Here is a 20300-nt window from a genome sequence, read left to right as displayed (position 1 = left end):
GTTGCTAGATTTTGTCAATATATTGCTATGTTAGTCGTGAAGAATTGCCACCATAATGGTGTACAATTATTAATAATAGCTTTCCATGGTTTTTAGATGTTGCAATGTTACGAATAGCTAAAGAATGGTTATTCACGGTTAACGACAAGTAATGATCAACATCAACTTGTACAAGTACAATGAAGCCAGTTTTACACATGTGTACTTTTTTTAACTAACTATAATGTGCAAAAGCCCCGCAATCTTTCTTGCAAAAGGTCTAATTGCAAGTCCCGAAAAGTTTACAAAGCTACAATGAAAAGAAAAAAGAGAAAAGGAGGGGATCTAAATATATACATGTTATCCTTACCTAAAAACTAATGGAGGCCATCGATCCAACCCAGAAGCTTGGGCTTTACAGAAGCCTTAACCCTAAGGGAGGGGAGAGAGATATCATGTACAAATTCACATTTCCAAGAAAGGAAGGATGGCTTCTCCCGACAAAAATCTTCTATTTCTAATGAGCCAGATGTTTCAAGCAACAGAAATGACCACTTCAAAGAAGAAGGGATGGCGTGACCTGAGCGTAGCTTAGATGGTCAGGTTCCTTGTGGGAAACTTGCCCACTTGGGTTCAAGTATTAGACTTGGCATGGGTGCACTTTCCTGGATTTAATGAATTTATTTTTTTCAGTGGGGAGGAACATTCTCGTTGACAGCGAGGCGCCTCGGCACAGTCTCTCGAAGGTGCTCATACAGATAGGATGTGCGTGCATGCGTTCATATATGCGAGTGTATGTGTGTGAGAGTGTCTATATCTATGATGTGTTTCGCAAAAAATAAATGGATGACCAAAATCCCTCTCTAATGGAGGTACCAACTCCCCAGCTAATCTTCAAACAGTTACATATCCTGGTGCTAAAGTTGCATGAGAAGAAAAGGTAGTCGCTATTGACGGAGTCAATTTTGACAAATCTCGGGTAGAGGGTCCCAAGCTAGTAGCCTTGATACGATGGTGATGGAGACACGAGGTTTTACCCAAATCCAAAGAGATAAAACCCTACATCCTACTTGTGTTGTATTAATTTGGGATAGAGTACAAAGTACATGTTGATCTATCACGAGATCGATGATGTAATCTACGAATCCCATCCCCTGGTTCATATAGGTACTGGGGGGTGGGTTACAACAAGGTTGACTAAGTACTCACTCTGCTCCTTTATATATTGCGTGTTTCGTCCTGACTACAATACCAACGAGTGCGGTGGCATGTGTACTTTGGACCCTCGTAGGCTGATCCCCTCCACCAAGTATGTCCACATGCATGTGCCCAGCGATGGAAACTTCCCAAGCACACACTTCCAACCCAGCCAGCGGTATTTTCATCCAATACTCCAACCGTGCACTACATTGTGGAACTTTGCTAGAAAAATAAGGCGCACTACATAGAGGAATGGAGGGAGTATAACGTAACATGTGTTGTAGACGACATTAAGTCTTGGAGTATGTGTTAAGTCTTTGAAAAATATTCCTTCTATGCGCCATGGGCTCCTCAATATGACAACAGATACCTGCTACCTCGCGTAGAGCTGACGCATGGTTTCGGTTCCGTCAGCGAATGAGAAATTGGCGCGTGAAAAATTGTCATTGGTCTAGGCTATTAATAGGTATCAGATTCAAAACCGACACCCGACAGCTTAACGACAACCCGTTATAATGGCTGCCACGTGTTGGTTACCCTGAACAGGTAACAACCCTATAGGATAAGGGTAAATAATTACCCATTGGTTTTTCATTAGGAAAAAATTATACCCATCGGGTAAGTCGGGTACGGGTATGGGAAGGCAATATCCTTACTCGCATACCTATATGCTTATTCATTATGACAGGTAGGCCCTATATGTAATTCACTAAAAATGCGAAAACTCTAAGGTCGCTTTACTCAGCCGCAGCCTCGACCCGAAATCCCTCCCCGTACCCCTCCCGCGTTGTCACTCACACCAGAGAAACCTCCTTCGTCCCCGTCTCTCTTCCGTCACAAACCCTAGGGAAGGATCCACTGGTCGTGGTCGAGGCATGCAGTGATGCGACCGGCCACCTCCCTTATCTCCTCGTCTCCTCCTTCCACTCTAGACAACCAACAGACCAAGCCATCTCCTCCCTCCACCGCCTGTTCTCCATTCCATCTCCTCCACGCGAGCACCGCCAGGCTGCCAGAGCACCTCCTTCCGCCATGCCTCGAGCTCCAGTGGACAAACACATCCTGGAATGTTATGTTTATATACTGAAATGCTGAAATGTTGTGTTTTACACACTGAAATGCCGAAATAATGCATGCCAGAATATGAAATGAAAGGTGGCCGAGATAGGTATTTTCACCCGCGGTATTGCCCGCACCCGGCCAGATACGGGTATGGAAACAATATGAAACCCGGGGTGCGGGTACGGGTTTGGGCAAAAATTATTGGGACGGGTGCAGGTTTGGGCGAGCTCGCACCCGACCCAAGTGGATACCATGTAGATGGGGTCCTCGGCCCTGCCCACGTGACTGTAAGACGACATGGTTACTAGTGAGTGACCCCTAATCTGAAACACCATAGTAGTTTTGAATTGGTCTGCAAGTTATGCATATTTATCGTGTCAATGAATTTGTGCATCACAACTTTACGGTCCAGTAGTCCAGTTCAAACAAGCTGACCGTTCATGTTTTTGTGTGTTCATTTTCGCTTCCGGTCATTTTAGTGTTCATTTTCGCTTCTGCTAAAATACACTGACAAACAAATGTGACAACTGATAAGTGTTCAGTTCCGTCCGTTCTCGACCCTAGCGGCAAGAGGCACCCACCGTGTCAAACCCAACGTGGCCGCGGGGATTTACCGGCGCAACATGGAACCACCGCTGCCCACACATACCGGTCGGTCGGTCGGGGTCGGACCGGGTTGTAAAAACCAAATCGGAGACGAAGCAAAGAGAAGACGCCAGAAACAAAGCGAGCACTCCGACCGCCCAACGACATGCCGCTCCTCCACGGCGCCAGCCTCCGGGCCCTCCTCGCCGGCGCCGCCGTGGCGCACCTCTCCTCCTTCCCCATCGTGCGGGCATCCCCGTGCGCTCCTCCCCAGCCGCTGCGGCTCCGCGCCTTCGCCTCCCACAGCGCCTCGGAACCTCCGCCGCCGCCCCCCTCCTCGCCCTCGCCCTCCACCTCGCGTGTCCTCGCCTCCGCGGCAGCGGCGTGCGACTGCGAGGAGGGGGCGAAGCCCGCGATCTGCACGGCGGACGAGCTGCACTACGCGCCCGTGCCAGGCACCGAGTGGCGGCTCGCGCTCTGGAGGTACCGCCCGCCGCCTGAGGTGTGTGCTTGATCCTGTGCAGTGCTAGGGTGGTGGCCCGGGCTTCGTCAGGGTTGCTTTTGTTTGGTGTTGATCTCGTGCTTGCTTGGTTCGTGCAGGCGCCCAAGAGGAACCACCCACTGATGCTGCTGTCCGGTGTGGCCACCAATGCGGTGGGATTCGACCTGTCCCCTGGGGTGAGTTGATCTATAACTACGCTACTGTTATCGATAAATCGCGCTGCAAACAGTACATTTTGTTTTCTTTGTGAAGAAATCCATATGATGTTTGATTAATCTCTGTAAATTGCTTGTATAATGATGTTGCAAATGCAAACTGGTAGCCATCTTTTAGCTTGGACTCACGTATCATGAGGATTCGACCTGTCCATCTAAACCCCCATCCTCAAGCTCTAGTTTCTTTTGTGTCTTTTGTGTTTGTTTTTGGTTTTCACTCGGGTTTCCTTATTTAAACTGAGTGTTGTATGATTTTCGGATCCGGTTTCCCTCATTAAGTGGATCAACTCTATTCTTAATGAAATTGCGGGAGCTCCCGGCCCTCTGACGAGGTTCCGTCCATTTTTTGTGGTCCTTTAGTTCATTTTACTCTGTTTATCCTGTAGTTTAATTCAGTTTTAATTTTGATGTATTCTGTAATGTAAATACAATGAAATTAATTGTAGTAAGCCCACCCCGAGATGAGTGCTCTCTCCTCCGACTTCCCTAGAGCCTCCGGTATCACAGCAGAGACAGCGACGGGTTCTCCACCCATATGCGGATGGGGCGACAGAAGTATGGAAATAAGATAAGCAAAAATTTAGAAAGGAAAGTTCAGTAAGCATATCATGGAGTAAACCGAGTGTTATGAACAAACAAACACAAAATCCACTCTTCAAGAGAAGTTTGTATTATATTTATCGGCATCTTTATTGTTTTACTGTAATTGGCTAATTGCAATTGCAGTAAAATGCATCCTAGCACACCTCCAGGGATATAGCAATCAGCAGACCTAGAAGTACCAAAATTTGAAAACGCTTACATGTACTCCCTCCATCCCAAAATATAGTATAACTATCATAGTGTCAAAAATGGTCTTTACATTTTGGGACGGGGGAGTAGTTGTTATGAAATTTATTGTGAACAAAACATAGTGTTTAATTATACTGCGGATAGTTATGAATTCATATGTTGCTAATATGAAATTTACTAGAGCCGCAATTGGGGTTTACTTGCATAACTGGGATGCAGCTAGATGGCAATGAAGTACCTTTTCTTGCACAAGTATGGAAACAACACATATTTAACGGAAAACAAAAGCCGTATCTTCAGTTTTCCAGTAACTGTTGTAGGAATGTTTGCCTAAGTTGTTGGCTTATTGTACACGATTTAAGAAGGGGAATCTGTAGAACTTATGAAGCTTGCAGTTAAGACTATGCTTGTGCACTCTTCAAGAGTCAAATGAAAGGTGTAATTGCTGGTGTGCTTGTATCACAGGGCTCAAACTATTTCAAAAACATTTCCTGCCTCTGAATTTTATGGTTGGTCCATAATTACCTGTCTTTTTTGTATTATATTTAATATATGTTACACTCAAGAAAGAAACAGTTATACATCTACTGTCTTCCTTGTTATTGTTGCCATGTTTGTAGGCATTTCTTTTATGGCTTCCCCTGTACCCTGGACTTCCATTGATACAAATGAAATGATGACAGGCTTCCTTTGCCCGTCATATGTCTATGCAAGGGTTTGATACATGGATTGTTGAGTTGCGTGGTGCAGGCCTCAGCACACGTGGATCAGAATTAGCTGCAGCTAGCACCAAGTCTGACATGTCCTCTAATTCAGGTGTGGATAAAATTTTGACACAGAAAGTAAATGTTGTTCCTCCTGCCAAGGATATGTCAACTAATGAACCTCAAAGTTCTGAAGTTCCAGTACTAACAGACACGAATGTGCTAGAAACAAACACATCAGAAGAACCACAACTGGTGACAAAGTTAGCAAATGCTTTGGCACAATTGAGTGTAACATTTTCAGGCTATGTAAGAGATAGCCAACTGAGAAACATCACTGACAGTTTTTTTGATCGAGTGACAGAACTTGTCCCTGATGCCTCATTAACTAGTAGTCTTGAGGAGGTTGCAGATAAATTTCTAGGGTTGATGGAATTGCCACAGACATCAGCAATATATGATCAAATTAGCCAATTAAGTCAGCGCCTCGTGAAGATTCTTGGGGAAGGTCAACAAAATGTTTCCCCTCGGTTATTTGGCTGGCAAGAACGCCTCTCCGCAACCATAGAGGATCTCCAGAAGCAGTTGGAGCTGATTATTAGTTATGATTGGGACTTTGACCATTACCTGGAGGAGGATGTACCTGCAGCGGTTTGTAGACATACCCTTTACGGTTGAGAGATTAATTGAAGGTACCTTGAACTGCTTAGTAAGAAGTATGGTGATTTTTTGTTTGTGCAGATAGATTATATAAAACAGCAGAGTGTACCCAAGGATGGAAAATTGCTTGCTATTGGTCATTCTATGGGAGGAATCTTGTTGTATGCAATGGTTTCGAAGTGTGGTATGTTTCATTAACCTGTGCCTTTTTGGGTTTTCTGTTAAATCTTTCTTAGAGCAGGGCAAACAACTTTTTTCGTTTTAGCAAATTGAATATTTCACATCTTCAACTAGTAGTGAGGCTAGGATAGCTGAAGTATAACACACCAATATTACACTTCCATTTTTAACTGTAATTATTTCCACAAGCATCCATGGATGCCTTTGAATTTTATTTGTTTGTTTGTTTGATATGGGGGTCTGGAAGCCTCTCAGGAACTGTCCCTTGTACCATAGCTTTTGGCCATTGCGTATTAAAGCAAAGGCAAAGTTCTAAGTCATGAACACACTCCACTATAGTATTAAGAAATCACGGCAACCTGTCGTGTCTGCTTTATCTAGTCCTTGGTGGCTTATTCCTGCTAGCGCTTCCTTTAAATAGAGCTTGCTTGGTAAAGTTGAATGGACTGCCATCATCCAGACATTGGTCAAATCTTGTCAAGGTTGGAAAGATTTTTCGATAAAGGGATTTTTATAGACGGCCTCATCAAGGTGATACAGCCGTGTGAATTCACTCCTGGCCTCTACATAACGAGATGCACACATCCTTTACAGGCAACAAGCATAGTCTCAAATGAAAGCGACATACACAAAAAGAAGCTACCCCGTAGACTAAACCGCCGTCCGTGCTGGCCTGCTGGGTAAAAGCCTCCTTATGGTTAGCGGGATGGTGTGTCCATGGATGATGGCTGGCGATCAGTAGTACCAGCAACCCTGGTTTTGCACTCTTGCTTGTCTCATGGTAGATTTGGAAAGAGAACGGTTTTAGGATTGTCCAAAACTTGAGCAACCTCCAACTGTGCAACATTAGGGATGAGGTTAGTAATTGGCAGTGTTTAGCGGGATGGTGGGTCCATGGATGATGACTGGCGATCACTAGTACCAGCAACCCTGGTTTTGCACTCTTGCTTGTCTCATGGTAGATTTGGAAAGAGAACGGTTTCAGGATTGTCCAAAACTTGAGCAACTTCCAACTGTGCAACATTAGGGATGAGGCTAGTAATTGGCACACTACCAGTGTTAGGGTTATACCATCATAGGCGTTCTTACGTGGGAATATAGGCTTTTGTTTTTCTTCCTTTTTATTTTGTGATAAATTCCTGTTCATATTCAATGATAATATTGCCTTCGTTTAAAATTAAAGAGGTATAACTTCGCCATATAAAATTAGGTTTGTTGCAGCCAGTTATTTGTTTTAGTTTCTTCTCCATTTCAGGACACACTTCCAGTACATTTACATTATTTCCTACCAGCTGATTTACGAGTTCTACATAGAATATTTTATTATATGTTCTTCCATTACAGATGCCCTTGTGATTTTTACTACTATGGTCTTAATTTTTTGTTCTTCTAAGCTTGCTTTTGTATCGGAAGATCAGATTTTATTACCAATACATGGCACTAAGTACCATCTCTCCTTTTTTTTTCTTTGCTTCACAAGGATTCGAAGGGGCTGATCCAGAGCTGGCAGCTATTGTTACTCTGGCCTCATCAGTTGACTACACAACATCCAACTCCTCGCTCAAGTTATTTGTGCCTCTTGTAAGTTGACCATCAAGCAGGTTGACATATTCAATACATGGACAGGAACCTAATCTTCATTGTTCTTTATTAGGCAGATCCAGCTGAGATGTTGCGTGTTCCTGCTGTCCCTCTAGGAACATTACTATCAACCACTTATCCTATATCATCTCGTGCACCATACATATTGTCACTGCTACGCTCTCAAATTTCAGCCAAGGATATGATGGATCCTGAACTGCTTTCAAAGCTCATCTTGAATAACTTCTGTAAGTCGAGGCCTATATTTGTCTTCTCTATGGAAGCCGCTAACTTGCCATACATACAAGTATAGTATGAACGTATGATATGTCCTGGATAACAGAAGAAGTTGCATAGTTTACACACATGAGTGTAGTTGTTATCTTGCATTACCTGCATTTGGTGAGGTTGTTATCTCCTTAACAGTTTCATCTTAGTGCAAGGTGATGGATTCAAGGCATTAGATGCTACCCATATGTTGTGCACTAAACTTGTCAAGTTTGACTGTTATAATCATCTTTTAAAGAAGATAATAGGGCAGCTGCAGACTTTAAGCGAGTTTTACCAAACGCCACAGCACAATTGACCATGATAATTCATCTTTATATGGTTAGTTTTACTACAAAAGCTCTCACATTTCTTGTGACAACTTGATGTAATATTCAGGCACAGTACCAGCAAAGGTGTTATTACAGTTGGCGACCTCATTCCGTGACGGTGGGCTGCGAAACAGGGCTGGTACTTTTTTCTTCAAAGAGCATTTAGGGAAAATCAAAGTTCCGGTGCTTGCCCTTGCTGGAGACGAGGATCTGATTTGCCCCCCAGAAGCTGTTTACGGTATGGCAACAAGTTCCATTTTAACGTGTTGTTTTGCAATGAGAGCTCATTCGTCACCTAGTACTTAACGTATTAGGACCAGTTTCAAATTTTTGGGCTGGGACTGGGATTAAGCTCACAAGCCAGGAGCCTAGGGTCACCAAGGTTCCACGGTGTGTTCAAAATATACCACCTTGCGCAAGTGGGTGGTGGTCTTACACAATATACGTAGACTATCTGTCACGTGCTTAAGATAGGCACCAGTCCTAACTCCTAAGACAGATGAATGTGACAACGTGGGGTACTGCTCGAGGAGAGAGGGTTGGCCAGCCATGGGGCTGGGGATGAGGAGAGATCATCCATATGGGGCTGCGCCCCCTTGTAGGGAAAAGTCTAACTTGGTATCTAAGAATACAATCCTAACTTAACGAACAGTATCCTTATCTTCCTATTCACCCACCACTTGCCTTGCCAAAAAGATATCCTTTATTAACTATTTAACCTGCTATACTTGTCTCCTCAAATGGTTGGTCACTGTACTGTTGACCTGATACTTATCAGGTGAATAGTAATTCCTGGGGACGAATCCTAGCTTATGGGGCGTTTGGTTTTAGGCTTAGCAATGCCACACCGTGCCATTGGGCCTTGACCTATTGTCCATAACACTGTCATTGTTTGATTATGAGTTGCTCCAGAATTTCGTTGGAGATCTACTTTTAACAGTTGACTTTTCATTGTATTTGCAGAAACCGTGAAAGTAATTCCTCAGCATCTGGTCACCTATAAGGTTTTTGGCAAACCTGAAGGCCCTCACTATGCACATTATGACCTGGTTGGAGGGCGGAAGGTATGTGTGCATAACTGCATATGTGTGTACTTAAGGGACCCAGTTCAGTCTTTGATTCTTACATTGCTCTGTGCTATCGTGTAGGCTGTCCATGAAGTGTACCCTTGCATAATAGAGTTCCTCTCTCAACACGATGATGTGTCTTCTTAAGCTCTTACTGCACGTATACATCAGAACTGCCACACGCCATTGTATACATCAGAACTGCCACACGACATTGCACGATGGTCATCCTACACTGGAACCGGATGGTACTGTAATCACCAAAATGTCAGTGAAGTGGTGAGTAGCAGAGGTGTTTTTTTCTGTCTCCTTTGCGCAGACCAAGCTTCTAGTTTGTTTCTTCAGAACCGTTGATCGTTAGTGTAGTGTGTCGCCTGTAAATGCTATGTACATTACCAAAAGGAGGGATTGAAGATGATTCAACTAAATTTTGCTTCGCGCCTACCCTGGTACTGATGATTGTTAGCAAAATTAAATAAAAGTGTACGATCATGTTTGTATTGATGGAAGCACTTAAAATTGTATGATGTTTTGGCCGGATATGTAGACTGTACAATACTGGTAGGATTGATACTATCTGTTGCATTTCTTACGCCTTTGACATGTCTGTGGGGTATGCGATCGAAACATCGTGGTTTACTTTCCTATATCTCTTCAGAACACTTTCATGTGTGACCAGTGGCGAATCTAGAAAAAAATGGAGAGCGGGCTGGGCTGCCTGGGTCATGTAAATATGTGTTGGATTGGGCCTGCAAGTAGTTGGGCTGGGCCTTAAAATTAGTAGTAGAAACAAATTTTACAGTGCTGGAGGGGGAGCTTGAGCCTGTTAAAGCCCCCGGTAGAATCGTCCCTGTGTGTGACCCTCTTTACTTAGTGCGACGATCTTTTTTTGGCAAAAGTGCGATGATATGACGGAGTCTGTAAGGCAGGAATCGGATGGCAAATTGGCTTCTACTTTCGTGGTGTACTATAATTTCCACGAGATACTCACGCTTCTGCACAAGATCGTGCTTCGTGTAAATGTCAGTCTTTTTTCCTTAGAACATCTACAGCCCGACCCCCTCATGTAGTTTCTAAACGTCCGTCTGGTCAAAAAAAAGTTGATCCAACCGGACTCATCACTTAATCCCTAAACCGGACTAATCGGTATCCCTCAAATCAGGACTAGATGTAGGGACGATACGAGGGCGGCGGGCACCCCGCTCCAGGTCATAACGGTCTCACCTGCAGCCACCCGAATCTCCTTCCTCTCTCATCTCTACATAGTGTGAAGGATGCAACAAAGTTGCAAGCTCTGGCGTGCTTTTGCTTCGACAGTGGCGTTCATTAAGCGTCAAGTTCATCTCGTTCATGTACGTTGCTAGCCCTACTATAATGAAAGAGATATAAAAACATTCATATATGTTGATAGTGCGGTCGATACATTGTGATTCAAAAAGAGCCGTGCCATGACTATTTATTTTCTCTGTAATAAGCAGAGAAGATTAATAGTAATAGTCCATCTTCTTAATTAAGGGTGCAATGATGGCTGAAGCTTATCGCAGCTAGACGGCCCGACTATTTAAACCAGTCGACTAGCTCCTCATGTGGCAAGGTGGGACTAAACATTTGAAACCCGTTGGCCCAATATGGATGTGAAAAATCTTAAGTACAACTATTTATTTGGTGTTTATTAACAGTCCCGTCGGCCCAACATGGACTACACTTTCTAAGGTCGACGTGCATGGGTTTGCATGTATTAGGTGATTTGGACAGGGTTTGTGGTTGCAAATGGCCAAATTTGAGGCCCTTCCGGTCGGCGGATGTTTGAGGGTTCAAATTTGTACTCCCTCCGTTCCAAAATAGATGATCTAACTTTGTACTAAAGTTAGTACAAAGTTGGGTCATCTATTTTGAAAATTGCTGCTGTAAATGCTCTTACATCCGCATGGCTCGCTGACACTCACATTCATGCAAGAGAGGAAATAATATTTCGCTATTGCTTGTAGATAGCCCAAGAAGTTTAATAAAATTCAGTGGATTAGAAACCCGTTATCTATTTTCAGTGTTTGCTTGATCCGCTTTGTCTGCTTTTGTGGCTAATTTTTCACTACAAATTAGTATAAAAATAAGCACTACAGCACAATTCAGCAACCTGAGCCTAGGTCTGTTCTGCAAAACGCTTGGACATCACATCATCATCTTAAAGGAGCGCATCAGAACCCATATGTTTGATAAAAGATGGCCGCAATATGGCATTTCTATCTGGAAATGCAAAAGAATGGACGATGTGTTTAGACAATAATAATACATGTAACGGACTGTACAAGACGCAACAAAGTGAAACTTTTCATTTTAGGTCCACCCAGGTACACAATAGGTGTAGCCCGGGGTCGGGACTTGTTCAAGTCTTGGTGACAGCGGTCTTGCAAACCGGGCAAACGTTCTTCTGAGAAAGCCACTGCTTGATGCAGTAAACATGGTAGCTGTGGCCGCAGCCCAGCCTCCCCATCTCGTCATTTGCTTCAAACTCTTCCTGCAACATCCATCAGAATAGACAGACCCGGTTTAAACACTTGCACAAACGATGTATATAAAGAGAAGCAGCGGGAACTGCGAGAGCGTACTTGACAAATACTGCATTTCTTCTCCACTTCCGTCGGAAACTGGAATGACGAATCAGGCTTGACCTTCCTAAGGTTGCGAACTATCTCATCCTCGCGTAGCCCTGTGTTGACATGTCCTATTCTTTCTCCAAGCTCAAGCAACTCCTGTTAAGACGAAGTTGGTTCATCACGATGATGATGCCAAGTGTTGTTACAGAACACGGGAGGGGGGGAGGAAGACAGACCTCATAAGTCATGTTGTCGACATCGAGGCGCCAATCCTGGTACCGATCATACACATTCATTCCTCCCAACAACACTCTTGTCTGAAACATCATGATCTGCCATACATATGAGAAAGGTAAGCATTCGAAACTGACATAGCCTGCTTGCATTTCATTAGACAGAAATCACTGCACACCCATGACCTTAGATGATGGGCATGCTTCCATTAAAAATGTTCAATTTATGGTAACAAGCATGAAAGAATAAAGAAGTGAGCATTATCAACATGATATGGCTTACTACAAATTGGTACTTTCAGGCCCATGGATAACATGTCGATTATTTCATACTTTTATCTTTATCGTGTATTTTTCTACGATTTTCTCTCCAAAATACATGCAACAAGGTTATAAAGGTTATACTTCAGGTAGCATGCAAATGGGTAGCTCATTTCTCAGTTAGTATCACGCTTAGACCCATGGGTCAGTGGCAAGACCAAGAAAGAGGTTTCCTCCAACCAACCAATTAGGAAATGTCACCTGCCCTAAGCATGTTAAATTGCCCCACCCACTTTCTGCATTCTGCGTATCTTTGATAGTTGCCTACAGGGACAAGAAACGCCGGTGGATCTTCACATCCAACAATAAGATAAGAGCCCTCACCAGCCAGGTGATCACGAAATACACAAGGAATGGCCACAACATGAGATCTGATTATGACTGAAGCAACAGGCAAATCATGAGGGTGCCCGGCCCCCCTGAGCAGCAAAAGACCAGTCGAGTCAGGCAGACGAGCTGGGCACCGCCGAGGCAAAGTCTGAAAGCCATCATTCACCCACCAGAATGCCCATCCCCATTCCCCACCTACTGTACGATCCGCTAGAACAGCATGCCGAAAAGAGAATGAATGAAAATAAAGTCACATTATGGGTTGTCATGCTCAGGTGTTCCACATCCACCACGCCCCTTCCCCAGAGTTCCGAAACAGCATAGTTTGAACACCATTTGACCGACCATGTCACCATCATCAGCGTGGCCATGGTTGAGCGCAAGTGTGTCTCTAGCATTTGCACTTGGTAGTCTGCATCTGCATGCCATGGTCGACAGGTCTCTCTCCATGGCCACACAGCGCAGCGGAGCTCCGTGGCCGGAGCCGCTTAATCATGGGTTCGTTAGTTAACCAACGAGAAGGCCACGGTCTCACGTCACGTTTAGCGCACGAAAGAAGCAAGTCAACCACCTCCAACGCCCAGGGGTTACAGGCACGAACATTGTCAGATCACACACAATGACAACCCTGGCTAGACTAGTAGTAGCATTATCATACGCACGGGAATCTTATGGCAACGTAATCGCGCACCGACCGCTGGACGCCGAGGCGGGGAAGGCATTAGATGCGGGTCAAGCGTGCAAGCAAACGCAAGGCGATACTGGTACTGAGGCTGGTGTGCTGTATTTAGTACTGGTGCTGAGGCTGGTGTGCTGTATCGTACCTCTTCTTCGAGGCCGCCGGGGGAGGGGCGGTAGCCGCGCATCCGGCGGAGGCGCGCGGAGGGGAGCAGGTCGGCGCCGAAGAAGGGGCCGTCCAAGTGATGCAGCGGCGGCGGCGGCGGCGGCGACTCCATGAAGGACGAGGACATCTGCTCCTGCATGCTCGCCCTCCGGGACAGGCAGGGCCGCTGTGGATGGATGTCACATGAGAAACGCAGCGTCAGCTGGCTGGCAGAACATGGCGAGAGATTCATTCATCCCACTTGCATACGGAGAATTCGGTGGCATCAAACGTGGTCGTGGAGCACTGTTTCAGATGCTTAAACAGAACATTGCATTTAAGGGCGCAAATGTGAAATTGAAATGGAAGATTTCGGAGCAGAACAGCCACCAGAAAATCTGAATGCTTGGAGGAGAACACACGCTTTCTTTTCAGCAACAGACAAAAAACGAGTTCAAAAAAAGCACAAAAACAGACACACATGAGAAATGGTGCTAAGAAAACTGAGAATAACTAACCAGCAAGAACAACAAGCAATCCTGCGAAATGGACAAGCCGTGAGCGCGAGCAGATCCAAACAAGCCAGGAAGCATCTGCCACTCACCTCTCTGTGCGGCCTCTCGGCGTCGCCGCCGCGGCCCCTCCCCAGCATCTGGTGGCGCGCCACCACGCAGTCCACGGACGACGCCTCCGCGGCGAACGGTATCCCCGGGGCGCACCACACGTCGCCGCCGATCCCTCCGCCCACAAGGCCGCCTCCACCTCCCCCTCCCCCTCCCCTCTCCTTCCTCTTGTCCTTCCCTTTCTTCCTTCGCCCGTGCCAGTCGGCCGAGGACCGCACGGCCGCCGCAGCCGCGGAGCCCGCCCCTGGCGCGTACGCCTGCGAGGCCGCGGCCGACGTGCAGCCCAGCCCGCGCAGCGCCGCGGCGGCGAAGCCCTTCCTCCGCCCTACCTCGGCCGCGGCCGGGGGAGGCAACGGCACCGAGGACGACGAGGAGGAGGAGGCCTCCCCGCGGGGCAGCAGGAGGCGCCGGATCCCCCGCCGGCGCTCCGCCGTGGGCGAGCCGCCGCGGCGGTCACCGGCCATGACGAGGAATCCGGTGTCCCTGGCGTGCTCGGGCCCGGAGAGACGGGTGGGGGCAGTAATGGCACTGCCTGGCAGCGCCTGTGAGCGGGCGGGCGGGCGCAGGCAGAGCAGAGGGGGAGGCGCGGGTTCGCGTTTGTTGTCTAGCGTGTGGAAGGCTAGACAAGTGTATACTTGAGGGGCCGAGCGGGCGAGCGAGCGAGCACGAGGAGAAAAGGAAATGCGACGTGAGGTGGTAAATTCTTGTCCCGGAATCGGCGTGGCCCTGGATTCAAGGGGACGGATGTTCTTGACTTGTTGGTGGTTTGGTGAGTTCCGAGCTCCGGAACGGTCAAATAATGCCACTACACATGGTGTAGGGCTGCTTAAACAAATGTGGCATGAAACATGTTTCACTTACATCCTCCGTTCATGTGCTTAAGTCACCTTATGAAAACCAGATTTTCCCAAAACCTTTATGCGTGGAACATTAAATTCTCTTCGAACCTCTCCTAGCCTTGTTCACGAGCGTTCTCTTCCTCCTCGATTCCCTCGTTCTCCCCCATGGAAACCCCTCCCCCTCCCGTTTTTCCTTTCTCAAGTGTGAAACAAAATCTGCACGCTGTGGATAATGTTCTTTCCATCCTTTTATAAGCCATGGCAAAAGGTTGAGCGGGGTAGGAGAGAAAAAAAACAGGTTGTTCAACATGAAAGGAGAATGTTTCCAGATTGGTTCCATGGAGATGAGGGAGGATGCGGGCGCCATGGAAGCTGAGCCGGAGACCGGCGCCACGGAGAAGATCTGCATCAAGGGGAAGGGCGCCATGGAGAAGAAGATGGGCGTCATGGAGGATCAGATCGTCCAGCAGCAGATAGGAATGGAGGAGGGCGTCCAGCAGCAGATGGGCGTCATGGAGGATCAGGTCGTCCAGTAGCAGATAGGAATGGAGGAGGGCGTCCAGCAGCAGATGGGCGCCATGGAGAAGAAGATGGGCGCCATGGAGGAAAGAAACAGTGGCATGAAGGAGGAGGGCGTCCAGCAGCAGATGGGCACCATGGGGGACAAGATTGACAAGTTGGCCGAGGAGTACCATGAAATATGACCGAACGTCATCGTGGGAAAGGTGTCGACATGGGTCCGGACACTGATACGGAAGCCTGTCATTCAAAACTAGCCGCAAATGTTTGATCACATTCGATGCAAATTTAAATAAATTGGACAAGTTTTATTCAGACTTAGATAATTTTTACACAAAACCGAATGATTTTCATCTAAACTGGAGCACATTCATTACATCTTTGACATATTTCAATTAAACACTATTCTAACCTCGTCTAAATAATCGCCTGTGCCTGTTTCCCATGATATGTCTTCCTCATGTCTGGCAGCAAGCTCGTCGGCTGGCCATGATGCCTGGAACTGGAGTTTCAGCAGGAAGAAAAGAATAGCCTCTGCCTCTGCAAAAGCGGGCAATCTCACCAGTCAGCGATGAGCCCACCAAGTTTAGCTTCAGCACGAGAGAAAGAATAGTGGTCTTTGCCTCCGCGAAGTGGGCAAGCTCACCGATTATAAGGCTAGGCAAGATGGTGGCGATGGCCTTCCTGGGACCCAAGCGGCGGCAGCCTCACCCGTTCTACTCTTACTCGCTATCTGTGGTGACCATGGACATGTCGGCCTCGTCGTTGTGTCGGTGGCGCGCGGTCGACGCAGAGCAGGCGGCGTCGTTTGTGCCGTCATCAAATTCCTCCGCCGCCGCGTCGACCTCCGCGAACATACCTTCTTTTCTTCGCCTGCTGGACGCGGAGCCACCATCACTCGCGGTGGATGTCCAGGGCCGTGCGGGAGGACATGAGCGGTGCCGCCAATTTGCTCCCCCACGAGCCAGTGCTTGATATGTCCATTTTGCAATGTTTTCCTACTGTCTTTTATAATGTTTTTGGTCATTTCTTCACTTTATGATGCAATTCTAATGCATTTTATCACTTAATTTGCATGATTTGCATGGAAAAGGAGATTGCCAGCAGCTGGAATTCGGAACCTAAAAGAGCTACAACGGAGATAGCTATTCTACGGAGCTCCAAATCACCTGAAACTTCATGCAGACTTTTTATTGAATATATAAAAAATATTGAAACAAAAAAATACCAGAGAGGGGCCACCTGCTGCTCACAAGTCAATAGGGTGCGCCCTGATGCCTTGTGGGGCCCACAGCTGGCCTCCGGTGCCCATCTTCTGCTATATGAAGAGTTTTTCCCTAGAGAAAAATAATGGAGAGACTTTCGGGACGAAGCGCCGCCATTTCGAGGCGGAACCTTGGCAGAAGCACTTCTGCTCTCCAGCGGAGCAATTTCGCCGGGAATACTTCCCTTCGGGAGGGGAAAATCGAAGCCATCGACATCAGCAATGATCCTCTTATCATGGGAGGACCAATCTTCATCAACATCTTCACCAACACCATCTCATCTCAAACCCTAGTTCATCTCTTGTATTCAATCTTTGTCCCAAAACCTTAGATTGGTACGTGTGGGTTGCTAGTAGTGTTGATTACATCTTGTAGTTGATGCTAGTTGATTTATTTGGTGGAAGATTATATGTTTAGATCCTTAAGCATATTCAATACACATATGATCTTCAACATGAATATGATTTGCGAGTAGTTACTCTTGTTCTTGAGGACATGGGAGAAGTCTTGTTATAAATAATCATGTGAAGTTGGTATTCTTTCAATATTTTGATGATATGTATGTTGTTCTTCCTCTAGTGGTATTATGTGAACGTCGACTACATGACACTTCTGAAGGAAATATGCCCTAGAGGCAATAATAAAGTTGTTTATTTATATTTCCTTATATCATGATAAATGTTTATTATTCATGCTAGAATTGTATTAACCGGAAACTTAGTACATGTGTGAATACATAGATAAACAGAATGTCACTAGTATGTCTCTACTTGACTAGCTCGTTGAATCAATGATGGTTATGTTTCCTAACCATAGACATGACTTGTCATTTGATTAACGGGATCACATCATTAGAGAATTATGTGATTGACTTGACCCATCCGTTAGCTTAGCACGATGATCGTTTAGTTTGTTGCTATTGCTTTCTCCATAACTTATACATGTTCCTATGACTATGAGATCATGCAACCCCCAAATACCGGAGGAACACTTAGTGTGCTATCAAACGTCACAACGTAACTGGGTGACTATAAAGATGCTCTACAGGTGTCTCCGATGGTGTTTGTTGAGTTGGCATAGATTAAGATTAGGATTTGTCACTCCAAGTATCGGGGATGTATCTCTGGGCCCTCTCGATAATGCACATCACTATAAGCCTTGCAAGCAATGTGACTAATGAGTTAGTTACGGGATGATGCATTACAGAACGAGTAAAGAGACTTGCCGGTAACGAGATTGAACTAGGTATTGAGATACCGACGATCGAATCTCGGGCAAGGACCATACCGATGACAAAGGAAACAACGTATATCGTTATGCGGTTTGACCGATAAAGATCTTCGTAGAATATGTGGGAGCCAATATGAAAATCCAGGTTCCGCTATTGGTTATTGACCGAAGACGTGTCTCGGTCATGTCTACATAGTTCTCGAACCTATAGGGTCCGCATGCTTAACATTTGGTGACGATCGGTATTATGAGTTTATGTGTTTTGATGTACCGAAGGTAGTTCGTAGTCCCGGATATGATCAGGGACATGACGAGGAGTCTCGAAATGGTCAAGACATAAAGATTGATATATTGGACGGCTATATTCGGACACCAGAAGTGTTCCGGGTGATTTAGGAGAAAACCGGAGTGCCGGAGGGTTACCGGAACCCCTCGAGGAACTAACGTGCCACATGGGCCTTAGTGGAGAGAGAGAGGGCCGGCCAGGGCAGGCCGCACGCCCCTCCCCCTCTAGTCCGAATTGGGCTAGGGAAGGGGGGCGGCGCCCCCCCTTTCCTTCTCCCTTCTCCTCCTTCCTTTCCCCCTCCTAGTAGGACTAGGAAAGGGGAGTCCTACTCCTAGTAGGACTAGGAAATGCGCACCACAAGGGCCGGCCGGCCTCCCCCTTGCTCCTTTATATACGGGGGCAGGGGGCACCCTAGAACACACAAGTTGATCATTGATCCCTTAGCCGTGTGCGGTGCCCCCCCTCCACCATAATCCACCTCGGTCATATCGTCGTAATGCTTAGGCGAAGCCCTGCGCCGGTAGCTTCATCATCACCGCCATCACGCCGTCGTGCTGACGAAGCTCTCCCTCGACACTCAGCTGGATCGAGAGTTCGTGGGACGTCACCGAGCCGAACATGTGCAGATTGCGGGGGTGCCATACTTTCGGTACTAGGATCAGTCGGATTGTGAACACGTACGACTACATCAACCGCGTTGTCATAATGCTTCTGCTTAAGGTCTATGAGGGTACGTGGACAACACTCTTCCCCTCTCGTTGCTATACATCACCATGATAGATCTTGCGTGTGCGTAAGATTTTTTTTCTGAAATTACTGCGTTCCCCAACAGTGGCATCTGAGCTAGGTCTATGCGTAGATGTTATATGCACGAGTAGAACACAAAGGAGTTGTGGGCGTGGGTATATACATATTGCTTGCCATCACTAGTTGATTCTTGATTCAGCGGTATTGTTGGATGAAGCGGCCCAGACCAACATTATGCGTACGCTTACGCAAGACTGGTTCTACCAATGTGCTCCGCACACGGGTGGCTGGTGGGTGTCAGTTTCTCCAACTTTAGTTGAATCGAATTCAATGAACAGAGTTCTTTCTGAAGATCAAAAAGCAATCACTATACTGCGTTGTGGTTTTTGATGTGTAGGTAAGAACGGTTCTTGCTCAGCCCGTAGGAGCCACGTAAAAATTGCAACAACAAAGTAGATGACGACTAACTTGTTTTTGCAGGGCATGTTATGTTGTGATATGATCAAGACATGATGCTAAATTTTATTGTATGAGATGACCATGTTTTGTAACACAATTATCGGCAGCTGGCAGGAGCCATATGCAGCGGCGGAGCTATGGGCCAATTGTTGGGCGGGCCAGACACAGAAACTACACTTAACACTTGAGTTTTAGGCCCAGTTTTTCTGTCTTCCTTCCCTATTTTCTCTTGGGCTGGGCGAGCCAGGGCCCAGTTTGGCCCTCACGTAGCTCCGCCCCTGGCCATATGGTTGTCGCTTTATTGTATGAAATGCAATCGCCATGTAATTGCTTTACTTTATCACTAAGCGGTAGCGATAGACGTAGATGCAATAGTTGGCGAGACGACAACAATGCTTCGATGGAGATCAAGGTGTCAAGCCGGTGACGATGGTGATCACGACGGTGCTTTGGAGATGGAGATCAAAGGCACAAGATGATGATGGGCATATCATATCACTTATATTGATTGCATGTGATGTTTATCCTTTATGCATCTTATTTTGCTTAGTTCGGCGGTAGCATTATAAGATGATCTCTCACTAAATTTCAAGGTATAAGTGTTCTCCCTGAGTATGCATCGTTGCTACAGTTCGTCGTGCTGAGACACCACGTGATGATCGGGTGTGATAAGCTCTACGTTCACATACAACGGGTGCAAGCCAGTTTTGCACACGTAGAATACTCGGGTTAAACTTGACGAGCCTAGCATATGCAGATATGGCCTCGGAACACTGAGACCGAAAGGTCGAGCATGAATCATATAGTAGATATGATCAACATAGTGATGTTCACCATTGAAAACTACTCCATCTCATGTGATGATCGGAGATGGTTTAGTTGATATGGATCACGTGATCACTTAG

At 46.3% G+C, this 20300-nt stretch overlaps 2 protein-coding genes across 5 annotated transcripts; one reads left to right on the top strand and one right to left on the bottom strand.

Moving 5' to 3' along the window:
* Positions 1-2903: 2903 nt before the first annotated feature.
* On the top strand, positions 2904-9630 carry LOC125544492. Of its 3 annotated transcripts, XM_048708206.1 has the most exons (10): positions 2904-3328; positions 3427-3504; positions 5019-5151; positions 5452-5690; positions 5781-5883; positions 7360-7460; positions 7534-7708; positions 8127-8297; positions 9023-9123; positions 9208-9630. In XM_048708206.1, the coding sequence occupies exons 1-10, from the start codon at positions 2993-2995 to the stop codon at positions 9271-9273; spliced, it is 1503 nt and encodes a 500-aa protein (XP_048564163.1). In that variant the 5' UTR covers positions 2904-2992; the 3' UTR covers positions 9274-9630. The 3 variants fall into 3 exon arrangements, with proteins under 3 accessions (XP_048564163.1, XP_048564162.1, XP_048564164.1); XM_048708205.1 differs by having other exon boundaries at positions 5019-5690; XM_048708207.1 differs by having other exon boundaries at positions 3174-3309; positions 5019-5690.
* Positions 9631-11303: 1673 nt separating this feature from the next.
* On the bottom strand, positions 11304-14697 carry LOC125544491 (E3 ubiquitin-protein ligase MBR1-like). 2 transcript variants are annotated; one of them, XM_048708203.1, is made up of 5 exons: positions 14032-14685; positions 13429-13614; positions 11957-12052; positions 11733-11876; positions 11304-11641 (listed from the first exon to the last, which is right to left on the bottom strand). In XM_048708203.1, the coding sequence occupies exons 1-5, from the start codon at positions 14512-14514 to the stop codon at positions 11510-11512; spliced, it is 1041 nt and encodes a 346-aa protein (XP_048564160.1). In that variant the 5' UTR covers positions 14515-14685; the 3' UTR covers positions 11304-11509. The 2 variants fall into 2 exon arrangements, with proteins under 2 accessions (XP_048564160.1, XP_048564161.1); XM_048708204.1 differs by lacking the exon at positions 13429-13614 and having other exon boundaries at positions 14032-14697.
* Between the last annotated feature and the right edge of the window lie 5603 nt (positions 14698-20300).

Source organism: Triticum urartu, chromosome 3 (assembly GCF_003073215.2).
Source record: "Triticum urartu cultivar G1812 chromosome 3, Tu2.1, whole genome shotgun sequence".
NCBI classification, from domain to species: Eukaryota; Viridiplantae; Streptophyta; class Magnoliopsida; order Poales; family Poaceae; genus Triticum; species Triticum urartu.
This window is presented reverse-complemented; position numbering and strand designations above follow the sequence as displayed.

Excerpts from the sequence above, each read along its gene's own strand:
- LOC125544492 (XM_048708205.1), top strand. The coding sequence starts at position 2,993 with ATGCCGCTCCTCCACGGCGCCAGCCTCCGGGCCCTCCTCGCCGGCGCC. Across the intron at positions 5,884-7,359 it reads TGCAATGGTTTCGAAGTGTG|GATTCGAAGGGGCTGATCCA; the intron begins GTATGTTTCATT and ends TTGCTTCACAAG. Across the intron at positions 7,461-7,533 it reads TCAAGTTATTTGTGCCTCTT|GCAGATCCAGCTGAGATGTT; the intron begins GTAAGTTGACCA and ends GTTCTTTATTAG.
- LOC125544491 (XM_048708203.1), bottom strand. The coding sequence starts at position 14,514 with ATGGCCGGTGACCGCCGCGGCGGCTCGCCCACGGCGGAGCGCCGGCGG. Across the intron at positions 12,053-13,428 it reads CCGGCGGCCTCGAAGAAGAG|ATCATGATGTTTCAGACAAG; the intron begins GTACGATACAGC and ends TATGTATGGCAG. Across the intron at positions 11,642-11,732 it reads AGAAATGCAGTATTTGTCAA|GAAGAGTTTGAAGCAAATGA; the intron begins GTACGCTCTCGC and ends TGGATGTTGCAG.